The 26,922-nt window shown below is 41.9% G+C and overlaps 1 protein-coding gene across 2 annotated transcripts in view; it reads left to right on the top strand.

Moving 5' to 3' along the window:
- Positions 1–17,387, top strand: part of LOC119010872 (enhancer of polycomb homolog 1-like) — a 33,260-nt gene extending 15,873 nt beyond the window's left edge. For both annotated transcript variants that reach the window (XM_037083428.1, XM_037083427.1), the window contains 12 exons: positions 4,697–4,842; positions 5,042–5,248; positions 6,389–6,537; positions 6,800–6,947; positions 7,181–7,345; positions 7,836–7,925; positions 8,246–8,394; positions 8,721–9,157; positions 12,534–12,655; positions 12,749–12,887; positions 14,192–14,570; positions 15,558–17,387. In XM_037083428.1, coding sequence (XP_036939323.1) covers positions 4,697–4,842; positions 5,042–5,248; positions 6,389–6,537; positions 6,800–6,947; positions 7,181–7,345; positions 7,836–7,925; positions 8,246–8,394; positions 8,721–9,157; positions 12,534–12,655; positions 12,749–12,887; positions 14,192–14,570; positions 15,558–15,630 — 2,204 coding nt within the window. In that variant the 3' untranslated portion in view covers positions 15,631–17,387. The remainder of the gene's footprint in view (positions 1–4,696; positions 4,843–5,041; positions 5,249–6,388; positions 6,538–6,799; positions 6,948–7,180; positions 7,346–7,835; positions 7,926–8,245; positions 8,395–8,720; positions 9,158–12,533; positions 12,656–12,748; positions 12,888–14,191; positions 14,571–15,557) is intronic.
- Positions 17,388–26,922: the final 9,535 nt, after the last annotated feature.

Below are 26,922 nucleotides of genomic sequence, written 5' to 3'. Positions count from 1 at the left end.
GGAAGGCAGGTAAATTAGATTTCAACAGATGTGGCATGAGTTCCTGCTGTGAGTCGCTGCTGATGTAAAACGCAAACACAGTGCTGGCTGTGAGTTTTGAGGCAGGTGTTGGGATCCAGAAAAGAAAAGCATTGCTTTGATTCAGACAGACGTGGGTTGAAGAATGTTTGACCGGTCACTAAGGCTCGAGAATCTCAAAGACTAAAGCAAAGTAAGAGGATGGCTTTTATATTGTTCCGTCTCTTGAGTCAGAAATATGCTCACGCTGACGAAACCATTAGTGAAGGGCAGAGAGTCACATTTTATGCTTCAGCTAAAATGATACTGATGTATCTTTGACCTGCAGAAACTGTCGGTGTGCATAGTTTAGCTTTTATATACACACAAATGCAGACTCCATTAAATAACCTGATAAAGTGTCAGGTCAGTACATGGTTCATTGGGCTGGGTGGGACTGAATGTACCAAAGACCACACAAAAAAACAGCCAGATATTCTATTGTGTGTTCGCTCCAGTCGCTCCTCGTGCTTTCAGTTGTCTGAAGTGCAAATCTGCCGTAATTATGCCTGATAATCATCTAGTGTGTCCCTAACCTTGAGATCCAACAGATGCTGGGTGGGCTGTTAAAGCACCTATTTATTCCTGATAACTATGGGCCATTAGCCCCGTGTAGTGGAATAAATATCATATCTTCTGTAGAGAGAGAAACTGCATCAGGTTTATGAGTTTCGACTCGTGATGTGCGCGATCAGTCGACTAGTCCAATAAATGTTAACATCTTCTAGTCGGTTAAACTTGTAATTTAAAAACTTGACATTAATAGAATTATAAATTGACCATATTCGCATTGAAATGGCAAGTTTTCTAGTCAAGTGTTGAATTACGAACAAGTCGCCATTACTAAAGTTGACAGTGCAGGGTTTTTTGCGTCCAAGATGTAATTTATGTTTCGTACAGTGTCATCCTTTTTATAGATGGCATTGCAAAAATCCAGTATCGTGCATCCCTACAAATAACCACTATGCTGATATTTTCCATTTTTCTCATTTTGGCCGTTATGGATACAGTCTCTCCTGCAGTGGAGCTTACATTTGTATGCCTGCTCTAATTTTGACGGCACACAGGTGTAAATGTACAGTGTACTTTAAAACGTACACAAATGTACACTCACCGGGCAAAATACAAAAACTACTCGGTCAAAGCATCCCTGTTTCATATCAGTCGTATCAGCAGAAATGTTCATTTATGGCCAATTCTGATGTTTCCTCTGACATCAGGAATATGTATATCTATTTGTACTATTACGTTTTGGAATACTACAGTTCCTGTGGATTGTGGGAAGTCTTGGTCAAGTTCTTACTTGCACATTACATTTGTTTTTACATGGTTATCTCGCTTTTCCCCCACTGTCTCATTACATTACATTATTGTTTTCTTTTTTTTCCCAGCAACATATTTACAGTTTCCTTCAGTGCAAGCCCGGTTTTGTTTTGTTTTGTTTTGTTTTGTTATGACTGTGAGTCTGCAGACTGGCCCAGCTGTGTTTTTTTATTTTCTTAAAATGGCACAGGTTTGTGTGTGTTCATCATTGTGTAGCTGTAGCAGAGCAGTTTGGTCAGCATCTGTCTTAGTGGTCTAGTAGAGTGATGTTCTTAATTTTCTGCTCAGACTTGTTTTATTTCAGGGGGGCATGTTGATTTCTGCGTCGCAGCACTGCTGAACACCTTGTCATTAAAATTCTTAATCATTTAATGCTAAATAAGGATTGCTGTGTAGGTGTTACCACAGCGTTCCTGAGTACACAATGTACGTATACATTCCTTTGTGCTTTGACTCTGAGTCAGATATTATCCATTCAGCAGCAGTGTTTACTGCAAAGTCAGATTTCTTTTAGATACACTCGAGGTGAAGACTGGCCTTCACAGTCTTATTGCCAAGCAACCACTTGTATGTGTTTGACACAAAGCCTGTCATCTGTACAAAGAGGACATGGCTCTTTGTTGAATCTTATAAACAGTGAAAGTAGATTTGGTGTTCTGCTCATAGAATCTGGTGTGCTTGGCTCCATTTCAAACAAAAACTGAAAGTTTGGGTTCATGGAAAGTGTATTTTGTATTTCAAAGTGATTGTTCAGCTGTGAAGTCAAGTGAACCTTGATGGAAACTTGATGATGTTTTGCATTTTGGTGCCTTCAGTCATCATCAAACCATTTTAAGTTGAATTTTACGCTAAGTTTTTCAGATTTTTTTTTAACATTTTAAAGTTGAATGCATCAATCTGGTGCACTTTGAAAGCAAAATTAAGAGGCTAGATCTATGAGGAACTGTGTGCTCTTGTACACAATTTAATCACAAACACATTGGTTGTATAGATACTAATAGTGAAAACACAAAATCAAATATCACATACATCTGAGCCATCAAAGAAATAAAGCAAAAGTGTTTACCTTTACCAGATAAAATAATAAATAATTAAACTGTAAGCTAAATTGTAATAAAAAATAAAATGGATTCGGAGGGTACATCAACATTTTGGCAGGCAAAAACATTTTGGCCTATTTTGCTTCCATAACTTGTCTTCTTTCAGACTAGTTGAAAGAAAACATCCAAAATACACATTTATACAACACTCCTATTTGCAAACTTTGCACCCTGAATTTGGACATTGAATTTTCCTGGGTTTTGAAAAAAACACTTCTAATGCCCTTTGGTAGTCAAATTTCTCTGGACACGGCCCATTGATGGAGACCCTCAGGCAGGCAGCCAGGTGCTCTCCTTGCAGCCTGTTGCGAAGCAGGACTCTCGCAGGGCTCTCGTCCACAACGAAGCCTTAAGTAGACATTAGAACGGACGGAATTCCACTACTAGAACGGCCATAAGTGTTCATTTTGACTCCTAGATTTTAAACTCTGTAATCTCTCATGTAAATACCCAATTAAGTGATGAATGCATTCATTGTGTTTTAAAAAACGAAATAACACCAAAACATACATTTTAACACATTTGAGTATACATTTATCAATATTCATATCATCTTAATTATTGCATATATTTACACATGATTTTAATAGAGAAATCTCAGAACAAGACAATTAATGATTAAAAGTAACGTATTTGAAACAATTTATTTTAACACTTAATATATTATATATATATATATATATATATATATATATATATATATATATATATATATATATATATATATATATATATATATATATATATATATATATATATATATATATATATATATATATATATATAAATAATAATCGAAAAAAACTGGAAACGACCTGATCTAGTACAAGAAAAACAAAACAAAAAAAAAAGCCGTTGTTATCACTGGTCACAGTCTCCGCAGATTATCTCCGCTCTCCTCGCAGTTACCACACGCGGGCTTGCGCCATTTCAAGTGTCCGACGTTTGGTTCTGTTTGCAGCTCCCCTCCATATATTCTGCCCTCTGCTCCTCTGCCAGCTGCTGCTCAAGTAAATTCGCAAAGAAGCACAGCTGGAGACCGTTAACAAAGTTAGAGACAAAAGAGACTGCGGCAAATGCGATGTGCGGTAAATAAGTCCACTTCTGGCCGGAATAAAACATATCACATTTTCATTGTCTTTTGTATAATTTATATAAAAACTAAAAATCAAGACACTTTTAGGAACAATTATGTACGGGCAGTATTGCGCTTTTTTTTTTTCATTCAACACAGTTATTGCACACATGAATATGAAAACGGTCGAAATAACCGTCTTGGCCGTTCTAGTTTTGGTTGTCAGAGTCGCTGGTATTAACAACGATTCTCTATATACATTTATACTTTCTGAACCGTCTCTGGCAATAACATTAACGTTAACTAGTTCGATATAGGTTAGCGTTAAGTTACATACTTTTTCACGGAAAGCATCCGGATATATCAATCGACATAATCGAGATTGACAGCTTACATCATAACGTTATCTTTTTGCTGTAGTACATAGATCAGGATAACATTGTTTCTAAACTAGTGGATATTGTAAAGTTTGTTAAAGTTTCTTACCTCAAACGATGTGGTGTCCTAAAATGCCTTCTTCACGTCGTCTTCACCTCTGCTTCACAATGCCGTAAGGTAACGCGATATATTCCGGTGCGTACGTGCCTGCGTGATGCGAGCGTGTGTAAGTGAGTGTGCGCGCACCATGTACAGCGGGGTGGGGGCAGAGCCGACAGAGAGTGAGAGATCCTTTGCCAAAGCCGCAGCGCGAAACACATGTTACAGATCTTTTATGTTATTATGAGAAGTGTAAGATTTTTTTTGGTTCACTCTGAGACTGTGGCGGAATAAATTAGACCATGGCGGGCCGCCAGAGTCTAAGTAATTAATGGGAAACACTGACTAAATGCTGTAATTTAAAACATGAGGGCACACACACCAAATGCTCATCTAAGATGGGGGATGACATGTGAGGAAAACAGTGGACATGAACACCAACAAAAGTTTGAAACGAGGAGTTGTGTGTTGCTGGGTCCAAAGAATAAAAAAGGTGATTAATAAAATCTCCTGACCAGGTCATGAGTTTATTTTTGTTTTTATTTACCTTTACAAGCAACTACATTGTCCCCCTATTCTCAAGTTCTTCAGTTGGTGTTTTCTTACCCCATAGACGTATCCATCCCACCCTAAAGCCTGTTTTCTTTTCTCGACCTCCCTGCAGCTTTCAGCTTGGACACAGAGCAGCCCGACTACGACCTGGACTCGGACGACGATGCGTTTGTCAACAAGCTGAAAAAGAAAATGGAGATCAGCCTCCTGCAGTTTGAGGAGATGATCGATCGGCTAGAGAAGGGCAGTGGACAGCAGGTTGGTACAGTTTCTGTTGACTAACAGACCAATGCCATGACAAATGCAATTAGCTTTGAGAAATTGTAATGACCACATTAAATAGTTGTCAACACACATTTTTAAACCATTTGTGGTAGCACAGCCTGAGGATGAAAGTTTGGCGTCCTCCCAGCTGTGTTCATCTTGTATTTATCAAGTGAAACTCTGTATTTCCTAGCTGGTGAGCCTTCCAGAGGCCAAACTGCTGCTAAAGGAGGACGACGAGCTTATAAAGGAGGTCTTTGACTACTGGAGCCGCAAGAGGAAAAACAGCAAGGCCAACTCGCTCATCCCCACCGTCAAGCAGGAGAAGCGTGACGGCTCCAGCACCAGTGACCCCTATGTGGCCTTCCGACGGCGCACAGAGAAGATGCAGACCAGGAAGGTCGGTAATCTTTAAACTTAAATGTTCTTTTGTAAAGAAATGGTTAAACATCAAACTAGTTGCTTTATGATTCAAAAGTTAAGCATTACATAACTTGCACTACAGTCAACATCGCTCTTAATGTCTGCAGGCTGTCATTCTGCTTGTTTTGGGTTTTTTTTATATATGATCTGAGCACATATTTATGTTGCTTCCAAAAAATTTAAAGTTTTAATATAGAACAGGGTCATTTTGTTGGACATACAGTCGGTGCCAAAGTGACTACGACAGGGACAAAAACAGGGGGGTGTTTTTGTCATGTGAGACTGACTTCCTCCTCGCGTTAGATAATTTTCACACAGCCATTAAATTTCACTTTGTCATTGTCTTTCGTGAAGCTCGGTCACATTAGCTCGATCCAGTTTGCTGTGTTGTGAAATGCTGCAGGACTAACCTGTGCCGCAGACTGTCAGTACCTCACCCTGACAGGCTGACAGAAGAAGAATGCTGTCGGGCACCGCAACCACATTTAACAAAGCACATCTTACTTGATGTACAGAACGTATTGTGTCGGGACATACCTTTGTGTCAGTCAGCCAGTGCAGCGTTCACAGAATGGAATTGAAGGTCGAAGATGAGATTTAGTCTGCTTTTGAAATCTTCTCCATTTGTCTCCTCAACAAGAGCAGCTTCTCTGTGAAATGGTGATTGTTGACGGTACATTGGTTTATTTAGAAAGAGACTAAAGTGCCTGATTGTTGTACGTCAAACAGTGATGAACTCTGTGTATTTAAATATCTATGTAGTAATCGGATAAAAATACTCTGCAGATCCACCAGATATTTGATAAACTCTGCACCTGAAGATAAATCATCTTAATTTGACATAGACTGTGTGTAGTGTAATTTCCTCTGGATCCGCCTGTGAAGGATGTGTGCGCCACCAAGTGGTCATTTGATGAATTTAGCATTGATCTACCTTTTATGATCTTTGTGATAAGTCTGCTCTCATCCAGACAACTTTATAAATGTTCATCAAGAACCTGCCAGAGGCCAGTTTTGACTCAACATACTACTATAGCTGTTCGTAAAGTTTAAATCCAATCATTAGAGCTTATATTCTATGTTTTTTTTGTTTTGTTTTGTTTTTGCCCACACACAGAACCGTAAGAATGACGAGGCGTCCTACGAGAAGATGCTGAAGCTACGCAGGGATCTCAGCCGAGCCGTCACCATCCTGGAGATGATCAAGAGGAGGGAGAAGAGCAAGAGAGAGCTGCTGCATCTCACACTGGAGATCTTTGAGAAGAGGTGAGCCTGCCTCCAGGGGGCTGCACATAAAATGCATCAGTACAGAAATTAGTTACACAGCAGGAAGACATCATAAAGGGAAAGCTGGGTGACTGTTAAGAGTTTAAACTGAAATGAAAGAACATTAAATCTAATTTTCTTTTGGGAGGAAACTGTTCCACTATTAGTGGAGTTGGAAGAGGGAAAAACTTTGCTACAACATGAAATGTGTGATCAGTCTTTCAGCACTTTGAGTTAAACGTCTCCCTGTTTTCTTGTCCAGAAACGTCATGTCAGACTACGGCGGTGAGGTTATGGCAGAGGTGTTGGCTGAGCGGGCACTGGTGAGGCCGCAGATCATTCCCCTGGTCCCCCTCACCAATCAGTACCGACACCAGGACCACATGGACCTCAAGGACTACAAGTCTAAGGTGAGGCTCTTGATAAATGTTTAATATTTGTCTGTGTTATTTGAAATGTGCACTCAGAACATGCCCAGTGTGAAAGGTGTTATTTATCTACACAGAGGGTGACATCATCAGTCACAAAAAGTGCTTTGAAAGTGTTTTATTGAGGATATTTGAAGAGGTTTGTGTGCAAGATTTAAGATGTATTTTTAATGGGCTTCCAAGTCTGACAAGTTATCTCCTTGTTCCCCCGTTAGCCCGAGAAGACAGACGTTCCCCGGCAGAAGAGGAAGTATGAGAAGAAGCAGAAGGTGCTGCCTATCTCGTCGGGCCCTCCGCACCACCCGGGTCCGCTCGTCTTCAACGCCAAGGACCTCAACCAGTACGACTTCCCCAGCTCGGACGACGAGCCCTTCTCCCAGGTACATGCACAACTCGTACAAACACGGGTGCTCATTCATGCAAAGCCAAGCAGACGACTCTGACCAAGCATGACCGCTCGTCACAGACTGTCAATCATCTGTAGACACTTCAGCTGGATGTTTACAAGTGAATTCAAGTGAAGTCATCTCAGTTCTGAAATGATGCTTGTTGTGAAGTGTCAACAGCTTACAGATATGGAAGCTTAAACAAGAGGAATGCTGGAAAACCACTTTTCTATGCTCGATTAACGACCACAACTATTAATTGGTTCAGTCACTGAATCTGAAAGTTGATTTGACACGTATAAAATTGTTGTCAGAGTGATTTAAAGAGGCAGTCGGCTCCACCACTGTCCTTTGTTCTAAAAAGATCGCCTCCAAATTGCAAAACCAGGTGGAAAATCTATTAAAACCAGAACCTCTGGATTCACTGTTATAAATTCAGCTTGTCAACTGACCTTTGACTGAACTCTGACCTCTGCGTCCACAGCTGCACTCAGGCTCCTCGGAGGCAGAGGAGGAGAACGACCCAGATGGTGCCTACGCCTTTCGCAGGAAGGCAGGCTGCCAGTACTACGCTGTAAGTACTCTGATCATCACACAGTTTCTATAAAAAGCATTGTGGAGCTTTACTTCCATATGGTGATGTAATGTCCCAGCAGTGGAGCCCTGAGGTTGAGGATGCTGTTAAATGCCCTTTGCAAACCCTGAGCTGTTGGATTATAACATGCTGTGAGAGTGATACAAGTGTAATGTAGCAAAGCTGAAGTAATGTAAAGAGTTAGCTGTAAAGTCTAAAGTTCACACATTTATTTTTTGAAAAAACTCAAACCAGTCAGTTTACAAAGACCAAGCGGTAAAAATGAACTAGGTGACATTGAGCATCCTCTCTGCTTCCAGGCTCATCAGGACCGTGTGGGCAGCTGGCCGTGGTGCGGACCCTGGGAGGACGGTTTGGCAGAAGCTCGCTTTCGCTACAGTCTCACCACGCTCACCGTGCCGCGGCGCTGCCTCGGCATGGCTCGACGACGCGTGGGACGAGGCGGCAGGTCAGTGGAATTCCTATTTCTCAGATTTGCATTTTTTCTTTTTAACTTTACCATTCCATTTGTGGGTCTAATGCACACCTTCATAATGGCTTGTTGCAGTGCTATGTTAGCCATGTAGCATGCTATAATGTCTCTTTAAATCTTGCAGGCAATTGTTGCCAATAGTTAAGCTGCAAATAACTTTCCCTCTTGTGCTCAAATCTTATAAAATGGCTGCTTTGATACATAAACCTCAGAAAGCAGCTGTTCTGAGACAAGCTGATAGTATCGATATTGACTTGTCCCACTGTTGGTGCACCTGACCCGACCTTCTCTGTCACTCGCAGGGTGTTGCTGGACAGGGCGTACACGGACTATGACAACATTTTCCACGGACTGGATCCAGAAATGCTCGACCTGCCTCTTCCCACCTCTCCACCACCTCCTCCTTCTCCTACAACTACTTCATGCTCGCCGGCCACCGACAAGTTTGCCAGTACCTCAGAAACAAATACCTCAGACAGAAGTTCCTCCACATTCAACTCCTCTCTTTCGTCTCCCTCTTCCACGGACCTCAGTCAGATACTGTTGAATATAAAGTCGTGCCGATGGAGGCACTTTAGACCACGGACACTACCACTACACGAGCTGGACAATGCCCACCCGCTTTTCAGGAAGTTGAGTCGAAGCCTGAAGCGGCCAGTCTCAGCCTCCACAGCTGGGGGACAGCCCTTCGGCTTGCACCGCCCGGCGAGGGTTGTCCCTGTACCCGCACCCACTGCTGGTGAGTCGATTGGCTGCACATGGTGGATTCATTCTGTCTGGTTGTCATCACTTTGTATTCATGGCTTGGAGCTGCACACGGCCATTTTTTTCTTGGATAAGAGACTTACTTGTGAAGATTAGAATTATTAGAAACAAGACATGCATATCCTCACATACACCACCTGCAGCAGTTGTCTTCTACCTTTGAGTTGAGATTGTTACAAAAGAAATGTAATTTTATTCCTCAGCCATGCCAACAGTTTGGGTTTTATTTGCTGAGGTGATGACTTACGCACAGCTGTGATTTCTGCCGTCACCCCACTGCAACAGAGGTGAATAAAATAAATTGTCCTTAACAAAGAACTTAGAAAAGCGGTATGTTGTTCCCAGTGGCTTAGTCCCAAGTACTCTGGGTAATGAGTTTATAGATGGAATGTTTGTTTTGTAAGAAGAAAAAAAAAAAGTTTAAATTAAAAATTAATTAAAAATACCTCTGCCATCACCTTGCCAAGTTTCTGGAGAAGAAAAAGAACAGAACTAACCACTGCAGCGCAGACTAACACAAACCATTTCATTTGGGAAAGTGGGAGGGTTTCTGTGGATTATGGAGTAATTTTTTTTTTTTTTAGGGAAGACACAAGGCTCACCGCTAAAGGTGGAATCTAATCTTTTGTTAAAATGGATTTCATAAAACTGTCAACGAAAGCGTTCAGGCACTGACATTAAAGTTAAGATATCAGCCCGAGTCTCAAACTCGTGCACACAAAACCCGACCACTGCTCATAGTACAAGCACACGATGCACAAAGTGGTCCAGCTTGTGCAACAGCTCAACTCTCACTCAACTCGTTCAGTTTGAGACTTGGTTGACAGGAACTGGGAAATATATGCTAGTAAGGCCTCGAAGCCCCAAAATGTGATGCCATGGAGCCGTGAATTCTTGAACCACCAGCAGCTTAAATGAAAACCCATTCCGTCCTGATTGTGTTGGAGAGGAGATGTGACAGGATAGTACTGTTTTGGTTGAACTGACTCTTAAAGAAGCGTGTTAGTTCGTAGAGGTAATTGGTAACTATTCATCCGTGAAATTATTCAGGACAAACACTCGCCGCTTCCTTTTGTACGTCCAGATCTTCTGTTTCCCCCCACCCGTTGTTGTAGTGATCATTGTTTCTCTCGGAGTGTTTTTTAATTGCACGACCAATCTCCGTCCTGTCACTCAGCTGCATTGTGAAACAGTTTTTTGTCGTTCATCAGGTGCAGCTCTCGCTTGGCATTCACACTGCATCACCTCACACCCCACCCAATCCACGAGGTGTCAATTAAGACCGGGCCTGATGAATAAATTCATGAGATGCACAGATTTTGTTGGGCTGTGTGGACACCGAGGCGTGGAGCGTTGAATACAAACTAAATGCCACAGGTCCCTGGTGGCGTGAGTGTGAGGGCAGTCAAACGCGTGGTGTCTTAATGTTCCTACAAGCCGTTTTACAGGAGTTGTGTCTGTTTGATTTGCGTGAAAAAACAACTACCTTTTGATTTAATCTTGGGGGGGGGGAATCTGATTGTAAGCAAAGTGCACAGAAGTAATAAACGAGATTCTGCAAGAAACCAAAATACAGCTGTAGTCGCTCTGCACAGATGTGTTCAGTGTGCAGAGAGAAGCCGTTAAGGTGGATTGTTATTAATAGGTGGAGTGTTTTTGATTAAAAGAGACGGTGTCAGATTACATTAACATAAGCGTGACGGCTCTTCCTGATGGAGGCGTGTCAGAGCACGAACTGCGACTTTCTGATGAGGGAGTCCTGTGAAGTGGAGAACTGAAAGGCTCGCAGGGAATGAGAATCAATATTGCACTGAGGCTCAAGGCCACGTAATACCTTGAAATGTGGGAATAGGACTTCTTAATCAATAGAAAGCCAGTAAACACAGACTTAAGACCTGGTTATTTATAGGATAAATGACTGGGATGTAAATCAGACCATGAACTTTGACGTGTATGGAAGAAAGCAAATGTCCGGGAGGAGCTGGAATAAATGACAATCAGTTTGTTTTTTTTTGTTTTTTTTTTCTGCCCAGTATATTATTTAAATGAAGATGAAGCACCGCGTCTTGTTGTGACAGACTAGACAACACAATTTAAGAAATTCTCATTTGCTGACTACAATAAGTGTAAAGATACTAGCGGTGTATTACTTCTTCCAGACTTCCGTTTGTCTGAAGTACACAGTAACGTCTCCAGTCTGATGATAAGGGCTCTGACAGATCATGCAGGCATCGGCCAGTGTTTGCTGCACAAGGTGTTGGCAGCTTTTTGGCCAACTTACCATGTTGAATCTGTAATCCGAATTTGCTGTTCAGCTAAGCGAAACACTGGGAGAGAAAATGGAAAAAAGAAGCAAATTGCCCTCGAGTCTGCTGCTGTATTATCTGTGATTTCATTAATTTAGTGCCGTTATGTGAGCAAGAGTTCTGGTTTCCTTTTTTTGTTTTTTAAATAACGAAACGGACTACAACCACCGATTTGTGGTATGGCGATTATTCCCTCCCATGCAGGCATAGAACATAGGAGGTTGTTGGTTGTCGGCTGTAGTCTTTACGATGTGTTCAAGTGCAGCTTTTTGACCGAGATGCAAGCGATGAAAGAGTCACTCGCTCTTCCTTGTCAGTTTGTTGTGTGGAGGCCCTGAGGGGACAGTTTGAGCTTTTAGACATCACCAATGAAGTCTGCAGTTTTTCTTTCCGTGTTCGATTCCCTTTCATGACAGCTGCCTCATCAGTTAAGGAAGTATTGGCTGGATGTGGGTTGATTAAAGTGCTGTTTTGCCTCTGCATTATTGTATGGATTTTAACGAGGCATACAGCTACAGAACCACTAAAAGTCGTGCATTATGCAGCCAATTCAAACATTTCTTACTTTTACAAATATTCAACAGATATATTTATGATGTGTTCTGTCATCGGATTCCCCTCGAGTTGAAGGAAAAAGAGGAACACAGTGGCTTCAAATGTCCTCACGCAACAGAGATTTATGTTTAACGCTGAGTTCCCGAGGGCTCCACGTGGATCTCGTACTACTTTAGTCGCCCCAGAGGCTGCAGCAGGTGAAACCACGAAGTCTTAACAACAAGAGCCAAAAATATCCGCATCATATTTAAGCGCCACGTCAAATTACACACACGACCTTTGAATGCCACGTTCACAGAGTGTTTCTGGTCCTCCTCAGTGGCTCAGTGCGCCTTTTTTTACAAACCTCATCACAGCTCGCCGATCGTGTTTCTCAGCATAAGAGTCCGTTCAGTCTCAACACGAGAGTCTTATGTTATCTATGATGGTATGAATCTTGATTTTTTTTTTTTTTTTTCCAGATCGATAACAAACTCTCGTCTTTCTCAGCTTTCACAGCCGAACAGTACCAGCAGCATCTGGAGCAGCTGGCCCTGATGCAGAAACAGCAACTGGAGCAGATCCAGCTGCAACAGCAAGCCAACAGCACCACCACTGCAAACAGCACACACGTCAGTATCCCACCGTCACTGCAGGTCGTCACACACAAGTTGATTTTCGCTCTCTGTTCGGTGACTTTAACAGTTTTTCTCCTCCCGCGACAGGGCCTGGTGAATACGTTGGACCAGGCCACCGCTCAGTTCGCCGCCTCGGCCCTCGTCACCGCCGACCAACTGCTGGCTCTCAAAACCAAGGAGGAGCTAGCCCTGGGAGGCGGAGTCAACGGCGTCCTCTCCCCCTCAGGTATGACAGCCCTCCAACGGAGACGCAAGTTTTAAACTTCGAAACAGCACTAGTGTGGAAAAAAAATAAAAATAAAAAAAAGATGCTTGAAACCTCGTTTACTACCATGACAGACGCAGGGAATAGGATGTTTCTTCAACATCCACACAATCATTCAAGCAAAGATAAAAGTATTTTTTGAAATACAATCCTGTTGTCGTCAAAGTTTGAAATATGCAGCTGTTAAGATAATCAAGGTGATGATGTACATCGACTGGTGAGGGTATACAGGAATTCTGTTATACTAGTAACAATTTCATTGTGAGGGCGCTCAAAGTGCTTGAATTTTTATGGTTAAAACAGCTGTATGAACCCTAAAAGACACTTTGTCAGTCACAGGAATAGTTTGAGTAATTATCCTCATTTTTATTTCCCATAAGATGGTCAGTGGTCTCGATTATTTACTGCATTGTTTCTCTTTTGACCATGTTGAATATTCACAACCACAGGCAGCATTGGGAGCCTTTTATTGCCATCAGTATTTACCAGAACTTATCCCAACGTGTGATTATTTGAATCTCCCATAATCTAATTTGTTTGGAAAAACAAATGCAGCCGCAAAGTTGTGGAAACTAAAAAGCAATTCAGATTTATAGAGCGCACTTCACCCGAGAGCTGCAACACAGTGACACTGAACAGACAAAGCAAACAATGAGAGTAAAGTAATTACAGTCCTAAAACCCATAATGGAGTGCAGTGAAAGAGCAGATAACAGCACAAAGCACACCGAACAAAAAACCTGCAGCACTAAACCCCCGACAACAGATGTCATTTCAGGCAGCAGGATTTAGGAGATAACTGCGAAAAAGTGACAAAGTAGAATTTCCATTTGAGATTATTGTGCAGATGAAAACAGTGCACCGAGGATCTGCCCTTCACAGATAACCAGTGTGAGAGAATTTTAGTTCTGTCTCGTGATGGCGGTGAAAAGAAATGAATCCAGCTCATAAACGACCTTCAGTCTGAAAGAAATGTGCACAATATTAAATATCTGCTCGGTTTTAAAGTTAAGCCGCGTGTGCAGAAGTGCAGAAGATGTCACAGCAGCTCCATACATCTCCAGCAGCTGCTTTTGATCCGTTGTAAAGGAAAACTAATCACATTTTAAAAAGCTTGAGACATTTTAGAAGCTTTATATACTTTAACACTTAGTAATGGCACTCAAAGAACAACTGCTAATGAAAATCCTCCATCTCCAAATCCCAACTCCACCCCTGTCACCAACCATGTTCCCCTCCCCCGCCCGGCCTCCTTTGACCCCTCAGGTGTCTACAAGGGCTTGCACCTCTCGAGCACAGCGTCCCCTTCCCCCGCCGCCCCGGCTCCTCCCACCACTACCCCGACACCTGCCTCACTCCACCCCTGCACCACCACCAGCAGCAGCTCCGCCACCAGTACCAACAACGGCACCGCCCACCCTGCCAACACCACTACCACTACCGCCACCACTCAGGTCCTGCTGGGAAACAACAACAGCCACCGTCTGGGGGTCCCAACCGGCAAGCGTGTCCACGCCCCCCGGACGCTGAGCGCCACCATGTCGACATCCGCCTTAAAGCTCGCCCATGCAGCCGCCGCCACCGCCAACTGTCAGAAACCCAAGGTCACTACGGCCTCGGCCTCGCCGCTGGACATAGTGCCCAGGTGAGAGAAAGACCAGGTCGGCCGGTCTGCAGACTCACAAAGCTTCAGATGTTATGAGTCCATGAGTTCAGACGCTTTTCACAGCTGCTCTGAATGAAACAAGATATCCTGTTTACATGTTCTCACTGTGGCCAGAACGGTTCCAACAAACACAACAATACAACAACAGAGGATGTGTTGAGCTCTTGGCACCGTGTTTAGCCAACTGGTGAACTTGTGTATCTGGTAAAATTTTCCTCAGTACACAACTGCTGGAGTTACTAAACAGAAGAAAAGCCTTTTGTTATTCCTCCCATGAAAATGGTTAATATCACCTTTACTGGCATTGTTTACAATTACTTTTTAGTGTTTCAGTGTTCCAAAAACAAAAACAGGCTGTTTTTAATTTGGAGATATCACCATCGTTTGTCAACGTCTAAGCCAATTAGGCCAGTTGTTCTTTATTGATGTTCTTATGTTTACGAGTAGTGACGAAATGCAGTTAAATATTGATTTTGTTGTGTTCTGTAATGGATTGTTCTGTTTTGGATCAAAACTTTGGCAACATTAAATACAACCTTGATTGTAAATAACGTTGGGCCGTACAAAGTTAATATTAAATAAAGCTTCACCGATGAATCATTTAGATGTCAACTGTAAAATTAATTGACAAGGAAAATAATGAGTTACTTTTTGATAATGTTTATTCTTGATTTGATGACACCAACAGATTTCAGACAAGTTCAAATGGCCGTGGGGTTTTTGTTTTTGTTACTGTACAGCACACCAACTATTTTAGGAATGGCGTTGTGTTTTTAATAGAAATTATATACCAAACGGCCCAGTTTGTAGAGGACGGTGAAGACGTAAAGTTAGGACATGAGACGTCTCAGATTACGGGTTTCGCTTCTTGCATAAGAATCTATTTGTACATTTGTAGTTCTGATTATTTAAAATACCAGCTTCTTACCGTCAGTCTTACCGTCTTTTGTCTTCTTTTCCCCGCAGGGAGAATCACGAACAAGACAAGCCAGCACTGAACAGTCTATCAGAGAACACAATGGCCATGGAGGTTACGTAGCCTCCCGTACGCAGCACGGGGGAAGCGTGACTCCTTTGTCGTTGTTTTTTTGTTTTTGTTTTTTTAGGTGCTATGCATCGTTCGTTAGTCGTGAAAGCAACGTGGTGGCGGAATGAGCACGGCAAGGCTGGGTTTCCATGGTAACTGTTTTGGGACTTAATTGCAATGCTCGTCTCGTACAAAACAATTTTTTTTTTCCCCCTCTGCCCCCCATTTCCCTATTTGTTACTGTTAATAAGAGATCATCTGTAAATTCTTAATATGGCAATTATATGTACAGTACTGCATATTTGTAATACCCCCCTCCTCCCACTCCCTGTTCTTGTATATAACATTACTTGAATACAGAATTGTTCATTTGTGATGTTTTGCACTCGAAGATATTAAAAAAAAAAAAGAGAGGAAAAAAAAAATCAGAATTAAAAAGAGAAAACGACAAACTGCAACTGGTGCGAGTGTGAGGTGTGAAAGTTGTACCACAGAAAAATGTATGTCATCACATGCATGGTGCGGAACCTGCTGTTTGATCTATTTATTGTGCCGTGTTTACAAAAGGGTTTTTTTTTTCTCTCTCTCTCCGTTCATGTTTTGTTTTTTTTAAAATCCTTTTTTGTTTTGTTTCTTTTTATACACTGTACCCCTCACCGGTTCCCCGTGCTGTAGTCAGTGTTTAGCTAGATAAAAAAAAAAACAAAAAGAAAGAAAAAAACTCTGTATTCTTTTGGATGTTGTGAACATGGCCGACCGGGAGCTCGCCCCGATTCTGTCGGTGCGTTCTTCCACGATGTTCCCATGTGTCATGTTGAATCCATGGAGACATGCATTCATTCAGATTCAGGCGCAGGCCGGGTAGAAGAAGAAGAAGGCGATGGGTGTGAATTTGTTTGTCGTAGGCATCAGTTTGTCAGTGGGTTAATCAGTTTCCACAAAGCTCTTCCATACATATATTATTCCTGAGACAAGTAACAAAATAATGGGGACGACGACTCTTTCCCAGAAGACTTTGCTGCTTCTGACGTATCTAAGCACTATATAATTTGTTTTTGTTTTTTAATTGATTGATGCTGCTTTTGTATGATTTTTGGCCTCTGGTTTGCACCAGACGGCCTCCTTACTTTTTGTTTCCTCTAAAAGAATAATCCCCCACCGTCTCATCATTTTTTAAAAATAAATATTTTTGTATCTCCCACTTTTTTCTTTTTTTTTTTTTTTTTATTCCCCTCACAAAAGACTTCATTTTTTTGTTACTTGTTGATCTTTAAGAAAAGAAGAAAAAAAAAAACTAAGGGAGTAAAAAAAAAAAAGAAAAGAAAAAAATGCAGTAACTGACATTTATTATCATTCCAGCTTCTACATAATAAGGAAGAAAACATGTATTAATTGAGAAAAAAAAAAAAAAAGAAAAGACAGTTTTCTCTACTTTTAAACTCCAGAAGGCTGCGAGGCCATGAACCACAAGTTATCGGGTGCCTTCATTTGGGAAAAAAATAAAAAACCTTTCAAAAAAAAAATCAAATCGCTCTCTTCTGTGAAGAGTTTGGTACTGAACAAGGCTACTTGTAGTTTTTCTTTGTCTGTACCACAATCCCAATGCCCATTCCAATGGCCCAGTTGATTCATGAGTTTTTGTTTTGTTTTTGTAGACCCTTCCTCCACACACACACATACACAAACACACACAAACACACGGGAAAGACTAAGAATCCTCTTGAATTGTCACAAAATGAAATAAAAATCCAGGGCATTATGTGTTTTGACCAGCGTGTCTCGTTTTTTTTTTTGTCCTGTGTGTGTGTGTGTGTGTGTGTGTGTGTGTGTGTGTGTGTGTGTGTGTGTGTGTGGTGGGAATAACGGGCCAAGTTTTTACAGCCTTTGTCTCGCTGGCTGGAGGTGAATAATACATTTCAATCCCTTCCTGGCTGGGAGCCAGCCGCCTACGATGCGGTGATCTATTTTGGGGTTTTGCCGCCTGGTGTCTGTGTTCAGGTGAGGACGTGAGTGAGCGTCTGTCACCAGGTTTGACAGAAAACCAACAATCTTGTGACATCGTGACTGTTTACTTTTGGGTTTATCGGCTCCTTTGACCCGTCGTAAAGAAGATTCAGTGTTCAGTTTGCACTGAGGGTTCAAATTGAAATGACTACACATCCCTCCAGAAAGAATTAACAATAACATTTAATCTATCTCTTCAGAGGCGTTTCACCAGTGAGTTGGGTTTATATAGTTGATTAGAAACCATAAATGTTGCAACCAAGTCATTCATAACTCAAGCTGAGATTATAAAACAATGCTTCTGCAGAGTGCGTACAAATGTTACAACCTTACTCTATGTATTATGTTTTATTCGCAGTACTACATTACCCACAATCCTTAAATGTGACGGCGATGTCTCTGATTGGTGGAGCTGCTGTTGCGATGAAAACGTTTACTGCACCTTAAAAAAAGTCATGTTGGTTTCCAGGTTCTGCTCCAATAATCAGATCGATCGAGTCTTGAACTTTTGCTCTTTTTTCTGTGTTTTTTTTTTAAAAGTATTTTTGGCTTTTGAATCAACTGTTTTATGGTCGCTCGGTAAGAAGTGAACTCACCACATCTTGAAATAAATCGCGTTGGGGCTGGAAGTTTATAAAGCAACTGAAGTTTTCACAGTGACTTGATGAGAAACGATTGATTTTTTTATTTTTTTTTTGTGTGGATGTTTCAGCCACATGAGCATCGGATGAAGTTAACGATGCTTCTGACTCGATAACAATTCAATCAGGAAAAAAAAATAATTGCAAAGTTTTCCCGACAGTCACACAAGGACATGAATAACATGCATAATGTATACAGGGAATTAAGTTTGACTATCGATCTTCATGAAAAATACTCTGCAGGTTGTGTTTCATGTAAACTCTGCGCCCACGTATATCCAGTTTACTTCAGGCATCATCAGATGAGAAGAAACAAAGAAGCATTTCTGCGTCGACCTTCTTCACGTGTATAGATTAATCAGACTGTAGTGAACCGAGGTCATGAGATCAATGCAACAAATCGTTGTCTTTTATCAGGTTGTTCCTGTAACGGCGAGGTGCTGACGCAGAGAAAAGCGACCACAAAATCTTTTTCTTTGATTGCGCGCTGCTGCATTGCGGTGTAACCTTGAGCCCTCTGGAAAAGAAAAGTTTTAAAAAAAAAAACATAAATTAGTTCTTCTTCTCCTCAGCGCCTGAAAGAAAGGGGAACACAGTAGCTGTTTACCTGTGGCCCTCGTTCGCTGAGGTAAACACAAATTGAGTAGGATAAAGGGAGGGGGGGGATGACATTTAAATGTAAATTCTGCTTCTTAGCGGAGGGAAAAGACGAAAGTCGATAAAGCGCCGGGAAAAAATAAATGAGGTGAGGCGAGTCCGACTCCCGGAGAAAGATTGGGTTTAACGTGCGTCTCACTTGATCATATTTGGATCTGTGCCTGTAATTGGCCATTTCAGAAAAAAAACTGTCGGTGCCGAAAGAAACTGTGTTGAATCGTCTGACAGCAAGAAACCTGCCCGTGATCTGCTTGTTTTAAAGGTGCAATACGTAGCACATGTAAATCAGAAGACAAAGATCTTTTTTATGCCTAAACAAACTAAATAAAACTCTTTCCTTTCACGACTGAACAAACAAAATGACCTCAAAGGACGACACAATTTCATATGGTTTTGCTTTGTTTCAATGTGGCGGACCCTGCCACCTTTCTAGCTTCAGTGTTCTGGGACCCGATTCACTGATGGGGGGAGAAAAAAAGAATATTTCTGAGTTTGTACACATAGATAGAGGCCCGTTAATGAAGTGACAAAGCAAGAAGTAAACACACGTGTTGGCAAAGAAGGAAAGAGAAGAAGACGTGTCTCGTGTGTGATGAATTATTTCCATTTTAAGAACTATAATCTGATGGAAAAGCCTCTCTTGAATGTCAGTGATGTCCTTAACGTTTGTCCGGACCTGCTGTCCTCTCGATCTCCAGGCGTCTTGAGTTTGGCGTTTTTCTGACAAATGAGCAGTTTGACATTTTGTGTTAGAAGTCACTCCGACCCGAGCGAAGTGTTCGTGGGCAGGGAAAGAATTTATTATTCGCCGCCCACGTCCATATTTTCCCCAGATGGTCGGTGACTCAGAGTGTTGGTATAAAACAGAATTAAACAGCTCGTGATGCGTTTGACCTCCGGACCTCGAGCGGTTTCACAGCACACCTGAGACGGGAACAGAACTGATGAGGACTTTTTCTTTCCTTCCTCCTCTCTGAAAATACAACTCGGTGTTCAGAGTCACACTCAAAGTTATATCAGTGAGTCACGTTGTTCTACCGGGTCAATGGTTCCTACATATCACATCAGCATTCCTACAATCAGATTGCATTTATATGAGCTGGAGGAAGACGAGGAGGAGGAGGAGATTGTGTTGGTGCGACACCTGCTGCCAAGCGAGCGACTGTTGTTTCCTTCATGTTTCCTGCTGATGTTGTTAACGAGACATCTGGATCGTGGTGACTGATCCAGGTATTCTGAGCCAAAACATCATCTCTGACTAAACCGAACCTGAGTGTTTTCGTGCCTCCTCATCAGACCATCAACACAGGAAGTAAAGAAATGTAAAGCTGACACAGATTCTGTCTGCTGTGTTTATTATCCTTCTAAACTGTTTTGTTGTGAGTTGCCAAGTCTTGGAGACACTGAGAGTAGAGAAGTCTGCTCCTCCAGCTCGTATCTGCAAACCATCACCGGACGTTGAATTCATTTCCGCATTTGTTAGTTTGGAGCTACTGGATGTTGTTACGGACACTTCCGGATGTTTCCAGCAGTATTTGTGTGTTGACAAAAGCCGGATGTTTTTTCCAGGGAGGTCGTGGCGTCTCCAGCCGTGTTTGTGACGACTAACTAACACCAGTATTTTATAAAGAAACCAGAACCCCAAAGGTCTTGCCTTCAAAGACCTCAAAGGCTGAGACGCACCCTAAATTGAGAACGAACTAGTTGATTTGGCAGACAGTGTTGTGGGTTGAACGTTGTGTGAGAGGAAGCCGCACCACAGCCAAAGATTTAACTTATATTTTATCGACTGACAGAAAAATCACTGACACCAATAACTAAAGATGCTTGATGTCGGCCGATGCCAGTCGTTGGTCTGCTGTTCATACGTGAAGCTGCTCAACATGGTCTGTGGATCATCTTGGATCACGTTTGGTGGATAGAGACGCTGCTGTTGACTTTTTCTTTAACATACATTTTTAGTGTCTTTGTGTGCCGTTCAGTTCCATTGTGTTGGAGAGACGGCAGACATCTCTGCGGTCGGTATCTTCAACACTCGTAAACGCACACCTGAACAGTTTGGATGGATAAAGTGCACAACACGCAGGAAGGGGAACCTGCATTTCTGATTTCGAGGTGAACTGTCCCTTTAAACATTTAAAAGGAATAGTCAGCGGTCGGTTCTCTTTATGTTTGGTGTTTTCAGCGTCACAGACATCAGTCATGTTTGTCGCTGGTTGTAAATGAGAGGTCGTGGCGTTGGCAGGTGCTCGGAGGAAGGTTATTTTCTATAGAGCTCAATCAAAGCCGCAGAGATCGAGACACAAAGAGGCTTTCACGCCCGGCCTCATTATCTGTGCTCTTGGCTCGCTTGTACGCTGACTTTATCTCTCCCGGCCACCTTCATCTTCATCTATAGTCGCGGCTTTCAATTACCAGGGGCCCTAATGAACAGCGGACGTGCTCAGTGGAGACATTGTGCTCGGGCTGGGCTCATTAAGGCTAATGAGCCAGAGGGCGAACAGGGATGATCAAGGTTGTCTGCGGCGGGACCTGATCACGCTGACCAAAATATCTGTCTGGTTCCTGAGCAGCCGGTCCGAAGTGCGGAGCGTCTCGGTCTTTGTTCTCTTCACTTGAAAAGTGTCCGTCTGTCACTCCACCGCGCTCTGATCAGGCCTCCGGATCGCGCGCTGCTAAATTAAATCAGTGGTTCGTCAGCCTCTGTTTTTCTATAATTAAATCAGTAAACCAAAAAGGGACATTTGCAGTATGTCGGAGCGCCACAGTAAATAACTACGGCTGATTAATCTCAATACGCACCGCGGGGTCCTTTCATACGTTGTTAGAAGTTTGCAGAAGGAAAATAAATCCAGGATGATGTTTTTTTTTCTCCGACTGAAAGCAGGCGAGACGTCAGTAACTTTTCTTTACCGTCACAGGTCTGGAAAACATATTGTGGCACCATATTTTCATAAAGCAGCTTCAGACATGATTCATAATAATCATCTTCTAATGCTTTACAGATCAGTTAGAAGACATTTATAACTTAAGTTACGTAAATATGTAAAAAAAATTTTATTTAATTGTATTTATTTTCTCTGTTTCACAATAATACCATCACAAACGTTGATAATCATGAATGAATACTTGTGGTTTTCTCACTGAATGGGTCATAAAGAGACAATAAAACTGTAATAAATCACTTTTTTTTAATAATTATCCACATTAGAGGAATAAATTAAACAAGTTATTAAAGAAATTCTGGCTTCAGTTCTGCAAATCTTTACAGGAATTTAAAGATCCAACCCAGTAAATGTTACAGCTTTACATTTCTTTCGGTTCTTCTCGGTTTGGAAAAGATCTTCTTGAGGCTTCAAACATCTGGTTTTGTTGGCAACAACACGGCTGGAAATGTCTGGACATTAAAAACATCCAGCGGTTTCTCGTGCATGCGAATGTTGGAACGTCATCTGGAACAGTCGGCTTCTCTGGAAATGTTGATTTGATGCACATGAAACGTACAAATTTAGCAGAAACTTGACATGCAATCATTTTAGTCCCGCAACTGAAAGATTCACTGGAAGGAGGAAGATGAACAAATTGATTCTTCGTGACTCTGCAGCCTTGAAGTTGTTCTCTGACTTTTCTATTGAGCCTTATTAAATGACTTAAACCTACAAACCCTTAACTTAACATTTTAGACAGTATAAAGGACTGAAATGTTCAGCGTGCAGCCAAACGTGACTCAAATAGCATTTTATAACGTGTCGTTATGTCCAAAGCAACTGGATCTGCTGTCGTTTCTCCGCCGCTCAGACTGAAAACCTCCAGACTTCCTCGTGGATGTCAACTGTGGAAAGATATTTGGATGGATCTGGATGAAAATTTGCAGACGGTCTCGTGGTTGTTCACACTAGAAAGTGAGGAACAAAGACCTCCGGCTCCTTTCTCACGCCCTCTGTTGCTGTCTCAGTTCAGGGTCTGCATCCTTCGGACGAGTGTTTGAAGGCCAATTATGTCGCAACGTTGTGTGAAGGTTGTCCCAATCCGAAGGCTCCTACAAATGCTCCTTCTTCTCCCTTTTTTTGGAGGATGCACCGCTGCGATCCTTCGCATCTTCACATATCCCAAGATTCGTTGCATGCCCGAAAAAGAAGAAAGAAAGCAAGAAAATGGCAACAGATCGTCACTTTCGCAGGCCTGGGTGCCAGAAATCGTGACATAAGGGTAAAACATCTGGTGACGCAACCAGGAAATGCTCCAAAGACTAGACCGTCACATTCAACAACGGCTGGGTCTCTCTGAAGGACTCGCCTTCAACGACCACAAAGGCCGGGTCCTTCAGAGGAGGCAGAACCTGAACTGATGTCAGAAAGGTGAGATGGAAACGCTTCGGATGACGTATCCTGACGCCTTCAGGGTGACGAACATGCAGCACTGTTGTCCATCAGAGAGTCACTTGCACTCTGCCGGGTTCATATCTGAGAGACTCAGAAGCCTCAAAGATAATGAGAGCAAACTTAAATGGATCTCCTGGGCAAACAGAACCATCTCGAAAACCAAATGGAATGAAACAAAAAGTCATTTAAATGCTAATGTGTGTTAAAACGTTACACCATTCTGTACTGTGCTCATTTTTCAAAGTGAACGCGAGGAGCAGCAAAAAACTGCAGAGAGCGAGACGCCGTGTTGTCTTTCTGCCTCTCGGTGGGGAGTGACGAAAACTGCTGTAACTCTGAAGACAGCGAGCCGAGACTGAGGTGTGGGGGGGCGGATGGATGGATGGATGGATGGATGGATGGATGGATGGATGACATGGAGAGTGAAGGATGCAACAGAAGCTTTGTGAGAAGACGTGACAGGTACAGAAACACGTAGAGTTCAGCCTGCAGTTCATGTCCCGTCATTAGGAGGATGAAGCAGCACAGCGTCCACACAGACGGATCATCGTGCACTTTCCCTTTTTTTGTGTGTGTGTTTCCTTAAAGAAGAGTACAAACGGCGGCTCGTGTCGACGCGACCGTGAGAGCAGAACTCAATTATAAGTTCCTGATTGTGTCAGCAGAATCTCTCGGCTCTGTGCTGAAGGGAATCCTAATTTCACAGCCGCCCACGTGCTCCGGTTCTGTAGATCTCATATTCGTGCGGCTCCCTGGAGGGAAGGCAGGATGAAGGCAGGATTATTGGTTACACGATTGCATTATGTCTGTGTGTGTGTGTGTGTGTGTGTGTGTGTGTGTGTGAGGAGGAGGAGGGTGTGATGGAGATATTTCCATGTAAACTTGTTAATTCAAGGTGTGAGAGATGAGAGAGTGTGACTGTGTGTGAGTGAGATCAGTGCATTATTTATGTGTGTGTGTGTGTGTGTGTGTGTGTGTGTGTGTGTGTGTTCACGGCAGGATTCAGGTCAGGTTTTTCTCCTCTTCTGTTTTTTTTCCTCTTCTTTACACCCTCGTCATCGTCTCCCAATGATAAAAGTTTATTCATGTAATTAAAATGAACTCGAGTGAAGATAATCTCTATTTTTTGTTGAGGTCGACCAGTTAATTCATAAAAAACAACATTTTAATCTACTAACACGTATCGCGGCGTCAACGACTGATGTATCTTCTTCCTCTGAGCTCGTTGTTCAAGAACAAGTTTTAAAAAAAGATGGATGGATGAGTCACGCTGTCGTACCGGATGACGCGTTGCTTCATTATCGTGAACACAAACTGTAGTTTTATTCTGACCAACATCATCCTGCTGCTGTACAAACCCACCAGAGCAACAAAATGTGGATCCATCCGCTGCTGGAAATAGTCCCCAAGAAACGCATTAATCCCTCCTGTTTTTTTTTTCTCCTGACGTTTGCAAAATTTTAATGGCGACAAAAATTGTTTTCCGGAGTCGCTGAGAGTCACAGACAGAGAAGAATCAGAGAGAATTAAACAGGTGATGAAATCTGTTCATAGAAACATAAATGCAGATTATATTTAGCTCCAACCATTAAAGACAAAATGTGTCAGATGTTGTGTTTGAAAAAGGAACAGATGGAAACCTGCAAACACAAAAACATGAAGAGTTTAAGGATCATAAACACTCGATGCTCGTTCAATATCACAGTGCTGAAGAGTTTTGATTGGATCTACTTTCAATTAAGTATAAATGCATCTATCTCAGTGTTTCAGTGGATTATGAGGACATCGTTCCTCAATCCAGAGGGTGTTTAAGTTTCTGTATTAATATCATGTTTCAGTGGTTTTCGACGCTCCACAGATTAAATCTCCTTCTCCTCCGTCGTGTCGGTGTGGAGGCAGAAGTCTCGTTGACTGAACCTCAGCAGACGAAACCAAAGTCTGTCTGCACAGCTGGAAACGACCCGGAAACATGATGTAACGGTGTAATTTCATGTAGTTTATCTGATCTGAAACGTGTCTGCGTCCTCAGATTTCTGTGAATTTTGAATGTTTTCTGGCTTCGCAGCCGCTGAAGCTCAGAGAGAGTTTGTGTCAAAGTCAACAAAGGAAATGAGAAATCAGAAAAAAAGTTTGAGTTTTCGGTTAAAGAACATAAATTTAATGTGTTTTCTTTTCTTTAATCAAAAGTAGTTTGTACTTTTCATCTGCAACATTTCACAACCGATTCATGAATGTGTTTTATTACAGGATGCGTCCGTTCTCTGAACCAGCAAACTTCATATACATCAGCTATACGTTTCATTCTCCACACTACCTCCAGAGTCATGACATGTTTAATCCCGGAGGATTACATAATCTCACACGTGTGTCTGAAGCTGCAAATTCAATTATTGTTCAGTGGAAACAGTGTGAAGGAGGAAGACGATGGCAAGCATGGAAAATCCTTTTTCATTGTTAATCTCTGGCTCCACCTGGTGGTTAAACCCAGAACTTGCACTGAGGTTCTGATCCGAGACACTTGATGCAACACATTCTTCTTTCTCTTCTAACACTGAATATAAATATGAATCCAGAACAATCAGAGCAGTGATGAAATGTAACTGAGTACATTTACTGAAGTACTATACTGATTTACAGTTCTGAGGTATGATTGTTTCCGTTTTGTGGTGCTTTAAACTTCCACTCTGCTACATTTCAGAGTAAAATATTCACTACATCGATTAAAATAACTTCAGCTGCTCGTTACTTTTCACATGCTGCATCAGAGTTAAATCAGAAAATGTTTCCAGGTAAAATCAGAAAAGGCCAAACATCCGATAATCGATCAGCACATAGTAGAGAGTAAAAACATACATGGAAATATTTTACACGTTTTTAAAACTTTGCCTTACTTTCGTACTTAATTACATTTGATATCAGATACTTTAACACTTCTTCTTTCTTTTTGAGTGACTTTAACTTTTGCCTGAGTAACATTTTAACACAACATCTTTACTTTGAACTCAACTTTGACTTGTTTATACTTTTTACATCACTGGATTTAAGACTCGTCTGACTTTGACCTTTCAGTCATTTAACGAGGATTATTACTTGGTTTTGACTTGATTCCTGTGATATTTGACTTACTTAAGATATGGAAGCAAAACCATTTAAGTCTCGAGTTTGGAAACGGTAGAATACCAAAACAACTTAGCTGCAACTAATGATTACTGTTATTATACATCAATCTGCTGATTATTTTCTCAATTACTCGATCTTAATCTCTGAAAATGCTCCTGGAACCAAAAGTTTCACCTTCAAATTGCATCTTTTGTCCTCATTTATTATAATAAATGATGAAGAGAACCAGTAAATCTTTACATTAGTTCGCCTGACTGAGTAATCGACTGATGGTTGCAGCTCTACGAGGCTTTGTGCAGGTTTAGTGAATCTTTGCAGTGAACTGACTTCATTCAACTCAACCAGCTTTCAGAGACATTAAATGCCCGTAAATGACTCCTGAAGATTTGTGACTTGACCTGGAAAATACTTCAAATACTTCCAACAGAAACACGCATACCGGAGCTGCTTTTATGAATGGTGTGTTCTATCCAGTCAACATAAAGAGGACAGAGGCACAG

This window comes from Acanthopagrus latus, chromosome 21 (genome assembly GCF_904848185.1).
Source record: "Acanthopagrus latus isolate v.2019 chromosome 21, fAcaLat1.1, whole genome shotgun sequence".
In the NCBI taxonomy this organism is placed as follows: Eukaryota; Metazoa; Chordata; class Actinopteri; order Spariformes; family Sparidae; genus Acanthopagrus; species Acanthopagrus latus.
Note: the sequence above shows the minus strand (reverse complement) of the source record. Positions and strands in the feature narration are given on the sequence as shown.